General features: G+C 40.2%; 1 protein-coding gene across 1 annotated transcript in view; it reads right to left on the reverse strand.

Annotated features, from left to right (window-relative positions):
• Window positions 1–13,508, reverse strand: part of LOC134541857 (nuclear receptor subfamily 2 group F member 1-A) — a 263,976-nt gene that overhangs the window by 176,426 nt on the left and 74,042 nt on the right. The window contains exon 3 of the mRNA XM_063385556.1: window positions 13,152–13,301. Within this exon, the coding sequence (XP_063241626.1) occupies window positions 13,152–13,301 (150 nt within the window). The remainder of the gene's footprint in view (window positions 1–13,151; window positions 13,302–13,508) is intronic.

Raw genomic sequence — 13,508 nt, forward strand, 5'->3', positions numbered from 1 at the left:
GCACGCAAGAGAAAGTGTCCCGTTACGCACATTGTCCCGTTACGCTGTGTCCCGTTACGCTCATTGTACGCTTGCGCCGCATCTATCTCTCTTCCACTCGATTGGAAAAACAATCGATTTGACTTTTTCGAGGCACATTAAACTTGAAACACTCCCATTCGTTTCCTACTTTTCCTATCATCGTCCTATCCTTAACAGAATAACACAGATTGGAAGAAGTTAAATAGCAAACATGTATAAAAGTTATAGTTAAAATAATTTCTTCGTTAAAGTAATAAACATATTTGAATTATGAATGCAAATAAAAGTAAATTTATCAATTAAATTGTAGATTTTATTTCTCTCCTTCTTTGTATCCATACAAAATATTGATAATTCAATAAAAATGATTCAATTTTATTGATAAAAGTATGCAATCATTTCATCAATGTTTTGTTATGATGTTAACACGTTTAACTATCGCCCGTAATCCAACTTTACAGACAACCAATTTTTTATATAATTTTCTCGTCATTACTAATAATTAAGGGCTATATCTGTAAATCAACACCGCACTTAGTTTGCATTTGTTGTTTTGTCGATAATATTACCTACAGATATTTCCCGAGTGTTACATAATGGGTGTAAAAATGCGCCGCAAGAGTTCGTAATTGCTGTCACTAGCGCGCCTATTTACACCCATTACACCAGAAGTAGTGACGAGAAAATGAAAAATAAAAATCATGTCCTGTGAGACTCCAACGTAAGTAACTTGCTGCACAAAGATGTGTGCGGTTATTTACGAATGGTTTTACAACAGAAACACTTTTTTTTTGTTGTTGTTAAATTATAAAATGTTAAGTGGTTATTTGAAAGGCTAAATAAAATTAAATGTTTTTTTTTTTCTGAATAAATTTTAAACCAGACCACGCATTAGCCACCAGTATTGCTTAAAAAAAACTCAAAATTGTTTTCCGTTATTTATTCCATTTGGTTCTCCTTATCCATATTGCACAAAAATGTTATAAATTCAACTGTGCCACTTGATTATGCAAAAAGTGTGCACGTAGTATATTTTTCATTTTGTTGAAAAACGGCCGCTCAAAAATACTACAAGTTTAACCGTGTTAAACGTAAAAATAAAATAATAACTTGGAACGTGACAAACATCCTTAAGGCTGAGATCATGTTTATAAATGCCATACCATAGTGACAATGTGCAGTTTTATTACAGCTGTAGACATTTAAAGAAATTAATAAATTCAGTCCTAAACACCAATGACCTTATTGACCGCTATGTACGCCAGTAAGCAGTTAAATTCCAGGGGCCACAAAAATTTTACTGCGTCGTTCTCGAGCGCAGTTTACTCCCTCGTGTGTCATCGTCGTGTGTCGCTTCTGTACGTACAAGGCACCGGCTACGGGGAGCCAGTGGTACCAACTTACTTGTCTTCCAACTAAATCTGCTTTGTTTCGATCATTTTTTGACGTGACAACGTCTAATAAATTGATGAACACTGGCTGCACGCTGTTACGCTGTGTCCCGTTACGCACATTGTCCCGTTACGCACATTGTCCCGTTACGCACATTGTCCCGTTACGCTGTATTTATTATTTTATTATTTGAAAAGTAGCATCTGTCGGCGAGTGCAGTAATAACAGGTCATGTTAGATATTTGATTACAGTTTATTTATATGAAAACTTGTACAGAATTATATTTAAACGAAAAGTTAATGTGGTTTTCATTGCTTATTACTAGCGACAGGAAAAATTCGCGGATTCCTTTCGAGACAGGCTGGAATCCAAACTCGTTTAGCTTAATGCTGCGTCAGTGATTGGACCGCAATTTACCTGAAGGACTCTGAGCCAATGGCAAACACTCAACAAAATAAGTATCGAATCATAAGAATCGCAGTAAACAGGTGTCCCGAGTCGGTAGCCAATGACCAGGTGATAGTTGCCCGAGTACAAAGAGAATCGTGGAGTTTATCATAGTGGTCATAGAAACCGCGAATTTTTCCAGTCCCTACTTATTACAACAACAATTTCGGCAATAAAGGTTAATTGTTCTTGCATTTTAAAAATCTGATTACTGTTATAATTCCAAGAATTAATTTTTTATTATTAAAATAAAAATGATTCCATTTTATTCATAAAAGTATGCAATCATTTCATCAGTGTTTTGTTATGACGTTGTCACGTTAAACTATCGTCCGTAAACCGACTTTACAGACAACCAATTTTTTTTAGTGTGAGAATAAACATCAGTTTTCTATAACTGGAATATATTTTTTTTTATGCTATTAGATATACAACTAGAGCCACGATTATTTTGTGGATTCATTTCTCAATCCTTTTTTTTTCATGCTCATTTTTCAGATCTTGTGAATTGTTGCACGTGATTGGGTAACAGCTTATGCTTGTTTGTTATTGGCTCGTAGTCGTCAAGGGCGTGTCAAGTCTACTTCGCTATCCAACGAATACGCGTAATAATGGCGGCTCTGTTGAAGAATCGTGTTTTTTTTTTTTTTGCTTTTGTGAATTAGTAATCTTTAAAATGGAAAACTGAAAGATGGTAATCGGGTCGTGGGGGATAGAACCACTTTGCTCGCTGTTTTTGTTTTTTTGGCAGGAATTATAGTTTTGATATTTTTTTTTGGCGTTGTACCTACTTCTTTAGGCGTCTTATTGAAAAATTATGAGAGTGAATTTGCACGATGCACGCACACCATTAAACGAAATTTTCACAGGAAGATGGTGGACTCACGTGTATGAACATAAACCAATCTACAGTTACTTTCATAAAAATCAGGGGACACAACAGAAGCATGGGTATGCCAAATAAAACTTTACGACGTTGAAACCACCTTGGAATATAATTTTATAAAGTAAAATAGTCACAGTAAAGAGTAATTTCAAGTTTAAAAAAACCTAAGGATACGGGCGTTACAAGAATTATAATAAATAAGTATTCTCCTTACAATCGTCTGTCAGGCTTCGTACCGCAGTTTTTCTAGTACGTGGTTAATAAGACAAAAGAACGTGGTTCGAGAACCAAAACTTAATTCAATTATTATTCCTACAATTTAAAAAAAAATTAAATTAAAATAAACACGCAGAATTTAATATTTAATCGAAACATGTGTATAAAATAATAATTTATTACATTATTATTTATTAAATAATTATTATAAATATTCAGCGTATATGTTGATTTTCGATGTTAACTAAAATTTCTTCTCAATTATTTTACTAGATTAAATAATTCATTTTATACACATGTTTATAGTTCAGTGTCTTAAATTTAAAAAAAAAGAAAGCTAACTTCTAACGCGCGTGCATTTAAATTACACAAACCTCTGTCTTTTTTTTTTGTTGTTTTTAATTCGGGAAACTGCAAGTTCACGGTTGTTTTTGTCCAGACGTTACCGGCCGTGTAAATATTGCTCCGACTGTTGGCAGCAGTGCGCGCGGGCGCATTGTTCCCGCGGCCGAGGCGCTCCCAAGCGGACCGGCGGCCGTGCGAACCGTCTCCCGCCCACTTCCGGTCTCCGGCGGGCCGCGGGTTCGAGTCCCCGGCCGGAGACGACGTCCCACGTCACGGGCAGGTGCCCCCCCCCTCTTAGCCCCTCCACCACCGCACAGCCCGCTGTTTTGGCCGGCGGGGGAGCTGAATTGTTGCCCCTTGGAAGGGCAGCCCTTCAGCATTTTTCTGGTTTGTTTGTACAGCGACTGGAACGGCAGCCCATCCAATTTCTGAAAACTTGTTTCTTTAAGTGTTCAAATAATCATGAAAACTTGCCCCTTGGAAGGGCAGCCCATCAGCATTTTTCTGACAGTTGTGTTTTTGAAAGGTTGTCTGAATTGTTGCCCCTTGGAAGGGCAGCCCTTCACGATTTTTCTGATAGTAGTGTTTTTTAAAGGTTGTCTGAATTGTGGCCCCTTGAATGGGCAGCCCTTCAAGATTTTTCTGAAAGTTGTTATTTTAGATTAAGTTAGGTTAGGTTAGGTGAGTTTAGGTTAGGTTAGGTTAGGTTAGGTTAGGTTAGGTTAGGTTAGGTCAATTTACAAACTAACCACTGTCAGAAAAATCCTGAAGGGCTGCCCATCCAAGGGGCAACAATTCAGACAACCTTTTAATAACACTACAGTCAGAAAAATCCTGATGGGCTGCCCTTCCAAGGGGCAACAATTCAGTCGCCCCTGGCTGGCGCTCCAGACATCAGCGAATCAGGGAGCGCATCGGTAAAATGACACGCCGTGAAATACGAATTACTAAGTTCCCTCAGAAAAAAAATCCAGTTTTTTACAGTGATATCTTATAAATCGATGAACGCAGGCTGCACGCAGGAAAAATTGTCACGTTACGCCTGAGCCGAGCGTGCAACAACCGGCCAACCACCGTGCGAGAAAAATCTTCTGTAATATCAAACAGGTTAAGGCGGGCATTTTAAACTAATTGTTCGTGATTATATTTAAACAAATTATTTAAATTAAATTTGCAAAAACTGTAAATAATATTTGAAAATTAAGAAGTATGCAATTTTTCATCAATGTTTTCTTATGACTAGAGACCTATAAAATTCGCGATTTCAAATTCCTAAAGGATAGACTCCATGATCCTCTATGCACTCGTGCAAATTACATCTGCTGATTGGTTACCGACTCGTAACACCTGTTGACTGGAATGATCGTGATTCGCTAATTCTTCTGTTAAATATTTTTCATTGGGCCAGAGTCCTTCAGATAAACTGTGGCCCAATCACTGACGCAAAATAATGTCAAAAGTATTTGGACGAAATGAATCCGCGAATTTTACAGGTCTCTACTTATGACGTTATCACGTAAAATTAATTGTCTGTAAACCGACTTTACAGAAAACCCCCTCCCCCCTTTTTTAGAGATGGAAATATCTCAGTCGTAATTTTAAGTTGCTGCGCACCTCGCCATGATAAACGTTCACTAATAACTGGCGTGAAGGGGAAAAAAAAAGGAGGTTTTCGTTACACTTACAACGGCGAGCTCGAACGTAATGAATGGGTATTTGTTTTTTTTTTTAAATTGCCAGGTTTGAATTTGGAATTTGGAATCATAATGCCACGACAGGCCCGACAAGCTCAGTAGCCAATGAAATACAATGCCGTCGTGACGGCCCGAAAGAAATAGATTCAATTTCTAATTTTGTCGTGTCGTGCAGTACGATGGAAAGCCAAACTGAAAAACTTACAAAACTAAACTTCAAAAATATTACCTGCTTGGTAAATCTTTATGACGAAAAGAAAAATTCGTTTTAAGTGTGGTTACACTTACACATTTTTAACGTGCCTTCGTTTGTTTATACAAACGGATGTTATTGTGTTTATGTTCAATGTTATTTTTGTGCATTGATCAATATTTAATTTACGAATGGACGACTTCATTGAAGAACTTTTAATTAATAAAGTCCAGGCTAATGGCATTTTGCAGACACTAGGTTGGAAAAATTCATGCTCGTTTTGTCTTCTGCGCTGTTTTTCAGCGCATTCTATAGCCTACTGCATTTTATAAACGCATTTGGCTTGGAAAGTTTTGCCGACAGCCGAAATAGTTTGTCGTGTTAATGTTTTCGTGGTTTTGAGACCCTACGCTACCAAGTATGTCGAGCTGGAACACTGAAGTATCTACGGCTTGGCGGGTTTTTCGAGCAGTGTTCGTCGTGGCATTGTGACTGCAGCTATCGACATAATTTTGAACAATAATGCATGGTTATGCCAACAAATATAGATTTTTTAAAAGTAATTGGCAACGATATCAAGTCTTCCGTTAGTAAAATTCAGTAAGCATTTTACCTCTTGGGACTCTTTTAATTATATAATTGAGTGTAGTATGAAATTGAAGTTAAAAAAAATTCCGATCAGATTTCGAACCCGGGACCTCTGATCTGAGACGACGATGGCCGTAAACGTTCGGCGAACCGGTTTCCGGCTCTTCCGAGACGAAGCGAGTTGTGGGTGCAAGGCGTTACATCACTGGCTATAATAGTTGCTTCTCGGAAAACTACAACCATGAGTGGCAACTATCGCTATCCACTGTCTCTGCTTCGTGGACTACATGCGCCGTTACTGAATTTATCTGTGAAGACTTCAGCCCGTGGAGAGGCTGATCCAACACGATTCTAACTTTTTAGGGAACATTTTATGAGATCAACTTTTAAATGGGGGAAAAAAAATCCCCGTTCCTAAGCTTCAAACAACCAGGTATAGGTACGCCCTATCAAGGTGGCAACATATAAAGAAAATTAGTTTCCACGACATGGCGTCTTATTTAACTTTATGGTAAGATTTGGTGTAAAAGTAACATGATAATGTTGGTGAAAAATTATCAATTAATTTTTGTGATCGACGCGCATACAAAACAATTTTTAATCAGCCATTTGGCGAAGTAATAACGATAATATAAGTATAGTTAGGGGCATGCAAATTTCGCGAAAAGATTCCGAGACTAGCTGAAAGTTAAAACACTGTAGCATCGTCTGTGTTTCTTAATTGGGCGAGTTTCTTTCAGGTCAATGTAGATTTTTACAACACCAATCACCGTGAGTCAGTGCGGAAGCAAACAAGTCCTGATTGGCCCGGTCAAATGAGGCATTGACTTATCTCGCAGACGGCCGCCAAACACAAGGAAGAAACCACTGGTAAGGGTATAACTTTGTTGCAGTCTAATAGGCACTCAGATTTATTCGCGAAATTTGCATGCCCCTGGTGATAGGTTTGCGAGGGAGTTCCTCCGGTGAACGAGGTAATGGGCGAGGAAAACGGAACAACCGCTGGACGCGTGAGACTGACCGTGGTCCCTCCAGGCAGAGCGGACAGCTGGAGGAAGGATCACAGCGGTCGGAGAAGGGCAACTCGGCGAGAGAGAGAGAGAGAGAGATAGAGAGAGTGTGTGTGTGGTGATTGTTGATAACCTTGGGCCCGACAGCGGCGTGCGAGCGGGGAATACTCGCGGCCCGAGCCCTCCTCCGCGCGCCGACACAACACGGCACTGTTGTCTTGACGCGCGAGGGGTCATCACTGTCCGCCCACCAGGTACCCGGTGACGTGAGAACAGTGAGTGGTACTGCGACCGTGGTGGCCAGCGACATCCGAGCCACTCTTCACGTGCGTGGCCGATGTATCCGTGCGTTTACAAAGGCATTTTCTTTTGCAAACTGGGTTGTGGTAAATAATTTTATTTGACACGGTCTAATAAGCATATTGTTTAATGAATATTAAAAAAAAAAAAGAAACTTTTACTGAACGGAATTTGATGCAGCATTCGCAGTTCACTATTCGACAGAACTACAAACCTCGAAGTCATCCAGTGTGCTGTAGCTTAAACCAAATTAAGCCCACCCGGTACCCCATTTCCCGGCGAGATAGTGTTCCATTAGGGGAGTCAGTTAAAAAAAAAAAACTAGAAATACTGCTGACATGATAAATTATTTTGTAAGAAGAAGATGGAAGGGGGTGAGGCATATTGGGATTCACGTAACAAAAAAAAAAATGAACACCAGTCCCTTTCACGAGGGGCAACCGTTTGAAAACTTGTTTGCAGGGTAAATTTTTCGACGTGAAATGTCCGGTACAGAATCTTGGAAGCACCGAAGGGCCTTGCATTTCTCCGTCACATAATGTTACCGTCTCCGCTCAAATCTCGTATCTAACCCTGTGCATCGACTAGAAGACTGCGCGCCAGTTCAGAGGCCACATCGCGCTAGAAGCACCGGTGCAGTGGAGCATCCAGAGGTTCACCTCGGAGGGGGCACTCTATGATTTCAGAGAAGCCAGAGAAAAAAAAGTCTCTTAAAAAAATTATTAAATTTGTATTTAATCTACTCACACTGCACATAACATCCAACCACCAGATTTTATGATTCTACATACAAGAAATTCATTATTTATATTAAAGTATTTTTATTGGTTTCAGAAACAATCATGTTTTGTCGGCAATATTAATGTAGCAGACAACTGGTTTTTCGGTGACCCTGGTGGTCCCCCCCCCCCTGGATACGCCACTGCACCGGTGTGTAGCACTCATCATCCCGCCTCACTATCTGAATAGGGCGGGTCCCTCAACACGTTTTTCCCGGCCTGGAAAATTAATTGAATCACGACACCACCCACACAGAGAAAAAGGTTTGTTTGAATCAAACAGATATTTGTTCATATGTGGCGAAACAAATATTTACTTGCTGTAGTAACAAAATATTTTGTTAGCTTAACCAAACTTGGAAAGTAACAAAATTGATTTGTTACACCTAACCAAATATACCTACATTTGAGTTTGAGATTATCATTATGTTGGGTCAACATTATCTTTCCTGCTGCAAAATATTTGTTTGAATGAACAAATTATATTTATTTCGCCATATATAAACTAATATTTTGTTGAGGCGATCAAACCTTTCTCTCAGTGCACCGCTTTTCGACCGGTGATTGGGAGGGGGGGGGGGGGAACTGGACCTCGGTCAGGCCGCTTACCGCGGGACCTTCTCGTGCGTCCGGTATTTCGACCCGGCGACCGGACGGTCGAAAATCACGCAGCCCCGGGCGTGGGACGGTACCAGTGCTCCGTCGTCCCTGGCCGAACGGGGCCCGGCCGCACTCTCCCACGACGTGTTAAGGGCGTCGTCCGGTCGTCCGGACGTTGCTGACCCCTTCTCTTTCCGCCCAACGGGACGGGCCCACTGAAGGCGCGATCTTGTAGCGTCGTCGTCGTCGCCGCCGCGTCCAGTCCGACCGGACAGGGGTCAACTCCGCGGGGAGGAACCCCTTTTCGCCGACGGGTCCGTCTGACGGCGAGCCTGTTTCCTCTCCGCGCGACCCGCCGACGACTCCTCCTAGCCCGGACGGGTCCTCGGAGACCCTTGTCCGACCTCTCCCGAGATACATTGGGACCCCCGCCCGTTTAAGTTCGATAAAACCGTTACGAGAACCCCCCCCCCTCCCTTGCGTGACCTTCAACGACGTACCTACAGGAACGGCCCATGCTTATATTCTTCAAGCTTCTGTGACGTGAAATTTTTGAAATATTCAGCGTCGGGAGAAAGAGAATCTCGGCGGACCGTTGGAAGCTCGGGCGGTTTCGCGCCGCCCCGCGGGGTGTGCAGAAGAGACGACCCGTCGTCGACCTCTGACCCGCATCCGAGAACCGGACTCTCCTCCGCGGTCCGACCGTTTCGCGCGTGTTCCACGACGGCGGCGTTCGCGTCGCGTTAGAGGCTGACCCTGTCCTGTCCTCCGATTCCGGCTCTTCGATTCATGTGGTACTGGCGGGCAGACGCCCGTAACAACTCGCGAGTGGAGAATATCCGTTGGGAGCGCGCGTCGCGAGAAACGAGTCTTCTACGATCTTCCCAGGGGGGTGGGGGATCTCCAAAAATTTTCCGTTACAATTGTAAAAAAAAAAAACACGGCAAATGTTAACGATTTTTTTTGGGCCATTTTAAAAGTCTGTAGCTTGTTGAGTGATAAATTAAACATTACAAGAGCTAAAGACTCAGAATGACTGCTGTTTTCTTAAGTGTTAACGAATTCAATTTAGCTTCTTGCATCGAAAGGAATCTTTTTCTCTTAAATGATTAAAAAAAAGTTGTGCTAAGATAGAAATGACAATTAATAACTAGGGCCAGGCATTTTTCGCGAAAAATTCTGAACGTCTACTAGACTTCAACAAGGTATACCCGTACCAACGGTTTCCCCCTTGTGTTTGGCGGCCGTCTGCGAGAGAAGTCGTCGCCTTGTTTTACCGAGCCACTCAGGACGCGTTTGATACCGCACCGAATGACTGTGATTGGTGTTGTGACAATTGACATGCACATTAAAGAAACTCACCCAATCACGTAACACAGGCGATGCTACAGTGTTTTGAATTTCAGCTGATCTCGGAATCTTTTCGCGAAATATGCATGCCTCTATTAATAACGGATGTGCCAAAAGCAATCTTTGCGAAATAATTTTGTCTGTGTATGACAGTAGATAAGTAATGTCGAGTGCTTAAACTCTGTCAGTGCGAACACGCAACATAAACTGAAGCTGATCCCCGTGATTTATCGTTTCAACATGCAAAATCAGTCTAAGAATTTCAAATCAATTTCATGAAAAAGATATCAATAATTTTAAGTGGCAAGAGGAAAAGAGAATTTGTTGGGCTTAGTTCGCTATTTGTTTGCGAAATCAGATAGGAATCACACAGTAGTAAAACTGAATGTAATAGTCTTATAAGAAATAATGTCATACTAACAAAATGGAGTTTGAAATTCTTTTCCCCGATTAGTTTAGAAACCATTCCTCAACTTATATCCTACAACTGTAAACAAAAATATTTTTTTTCAATATATACGCTTTTATTTCTTAGATAAACCTTTTAATGAGCACCTTTTTTCTGCCTTAACCAAGATCGAATTTTTAACAATGAATCACAAAAAAAAAAAAAAAAAAATTGTGAGCGAGTCATTCTTTCAGTACTCGCCAGAGATTCTTAAAAGAAAACTTGCTCTGTTGAAAACCGAAGCCGGGAACGGCAGCCACTGACGTATACAAGCAGATTCTCATCTCCGCACGGGGACATAACTAGGATACGATTTGCCGAACGAACTGTCGAAATAAGCCGATATGAACAACGATTCATGCGTTTGTTCATGTAAATGTTCATATGACCCACGCTACCGTTAAAGTTATCCTGCATAAAGTTTTAATTAGGCACAGTACGTGTTTTAATAATGTACTTGTCACAAAATATCAAAACCTTAACTTTTTTTTATATTCGTCCATGCAAAGCGCTGAACGATTTCGTAACTCAACCCACCAACTTCATACGCCATAGCATATATTTCTGAGTGTTCTCACGGAAAAAAAAGTTTGTTATATTTTGGGCACGTAAATTTGTTACTGCACAGATTCAGCTTCATCCCATGATTTTAGTAATTGCTCCAAATATGCCCTAAATTGGACACCAGAGTGATCTACACGTGGCATGAATTTTAAAACCTATTTTTGACCCACTTGTTAGCTAGTTAATCCTTTCTTTAATATTAAAATATGTATGAACACAGTTGTATTTCGCAGAAAATGTCCAGGCTCAAGACATATGTTAAAACACTGTAGTTAATTATTACTAAGTTGTTTCTAAGTGAATCGTGGGCATTGAACAGTAAAGCAAACTCATTTTCATTGGCCACGACAGAAGAAGAGAGTTTCCTAGCCAGTTCAGAAAAAAAAAACGTTTTCAAATGTGAACACATTTATGTTGAAGCCTTTCAAGCAGTCTTATGGAGTGAAGAATTTTAAACCACGCTCTGCCGCGACCAAAGTACACGTAAATATTTCTCTCACTCTCTCTTAAAAAAAAAAAAAACTTTTTCGGTACCTCGGAGGCATAAGACACTAAGACACTATGTCCACTCTTGGGGGAAATGTAGGTACTTTTAACTATAAACTTGCCCGCCGTTCGATGTTCTTTATAGAGGAATACAAAAATGGAGATATTTTTGGTTAAAAATGGTTCAGTACATAAGCGACGCAGAATTTAGAATTATTTAAACTGCTTTCACGACATAATGTCTTATGATTACTAAGTACATAATTACTCTCCAGTACCCATGGTCAAAATCAATCATCACATACACGCGGGCAGTAGACATTTTCTTCAGCGGGTTGAAAAATGTATAAGAATACCCCAATTACATAATAAACAATATGATTTCGATACTGGGAAATTTTACTGAAGTTTTTTACAGTCTAATTGACGAGGCGTTCTGCAGAGTGTTCAACAGATATTAAATACATGCCGATCAAGTTTGAAAGATTTCTTGACAAAAGGCTAAAAAGGTTAAAGGAAAACATAAAGTAAAAATATATAAAAATATATAAAATATATATAAAAAATCCGTGGATGCTTAAAGTATTGAAACATCACGCAATGCTGACGAATGTCTCTTTTAATTTTCTTTAGAATTCTGTCAAATGAAGTAGATACAAAATCCAGGAGTATCTGATAAGGCAGCAAAAGTTGATTAGGTAAAAAATATTTAAGTTATCGGAATTGAAGTATATAAAGTTAGGTTTATAAAAATGTAATAACATTACGAAGGTTCTTTAACTTCAAACCTATACTGATGATAACATGATATCATCACTAAAAATAGTGTGTTAAAAACCTTATAATATAGGTAATTTATACAACAATAAAAATCAGAATTTTCTGTTCCATTGGGTAATATTACAGCCATAATGCATGAAAAAATGGTAAACTATAACCTTTTTCGTATAACAGCAAACGCGAAAGCCATCACACTTATTCCCAACACCACAAAACAATGGGCTTTAGCCGCGGACTTATGTGTTGGACTCTACATTACCTATAAAGGTTGTCCTAGTTACACGTTTCAGAAAAATTTCAGAAAAATTTTTAGTTTCACAATTTATTTATTTTTCAAATTGTAGGACAGTAGGATTTGAGTAGCACGCCTAAATTCCATTAATAATCAAAAAAATATTTTTTAATACTTACATTAAAGCTAACCTAATTGCTAAATAATAATATTATCTTAAGTATCTAGAATACATTAAAGTAATTTTGAGTAACTTGTGATGCACCGTTTCTAGCGCAAAAAAAAAAGTTGTCCTAAGACCAGAACTTCGTCGGTATGGTTATAGTTAAATACATTGCAATTTAGTCAGCTTGCCGAAACCGACGTAAGTTACAGCCGTGCTAAAAAAAAAAAAAAAAAAAAAAAAAAAAAAAAAAAAAAAAACTGGACAGCTAGGCTCGAAAATTTCTGTATCATCACCCATTACTCATTGTAGTTGCGAATAAAAAGTCTCGAGAAGATGGAAGATGGCAATAACTCCCGGACAACAGGCGGAATTCACCTATGCCTAGCGATGAAAACGAGAAGAAGGAGAGAGTGTCCTAAAATTACTTACGATGTAGGGTGACATCCCACGGGAAAGATAGTGGTGAATTTCAAGGAACGTAACTGTATGAACTACAACATCATCAACTACAAGACAGGAGCCGAAGAAGAGTATTTAGTTGAAGAACCAGATGACCATACGACGATAGCCAGCCGAAGAGCATGCCCCGAGGTGGAATGTACACACCTACAACTAACCCCGGGCCAGTGAAGAAGTGACTTTGTGTCTCTCACCCTCTCTCCGCATGCCCATCTTGAGGCACTTCTTGAGGCGGCAATACTGGCACTGGTTCCTGTGGTGTTGGTCGATGGGGCAGTTTCTGTTGCCGCGGCACGAGTAGGTCAGGTTGCGCCTCACGCTGCGCTTGAAGAAGCTCTTACAACCTGCAACACAACACGGGCACACACTGATCAACAGACCGCCGACCCACCTAGCGCCCGCCTCTTTGCGCACTTCGCAGTGACCTGCAGCGGGAAGACACAGGGTCCACTTCGGGCCAGCACACTTTCCGCCCACGGGAAATCTGCGAGTTCTCAACTACAGAGAAGGGAACCAATGGCGAGCACAGCCAAACAAAGCTAGAAGCATTT

This window comes from Bacillus rossius, assembly GCF_032445375.1.
Source record: "Bacillus rossius redtenbacheri isolate Brsri chromosome 4 unlocalized genomic scaffold, Brsri_v3 Brsri_v3_scf4_2, whole genome shotgun sequence".
Lineage (NCBI taxonomy): Eukaryota > Metazoa > Arthropoda > Insecta > Phasmatodea > Bacillidae > Bacillus > Bacillus rossius.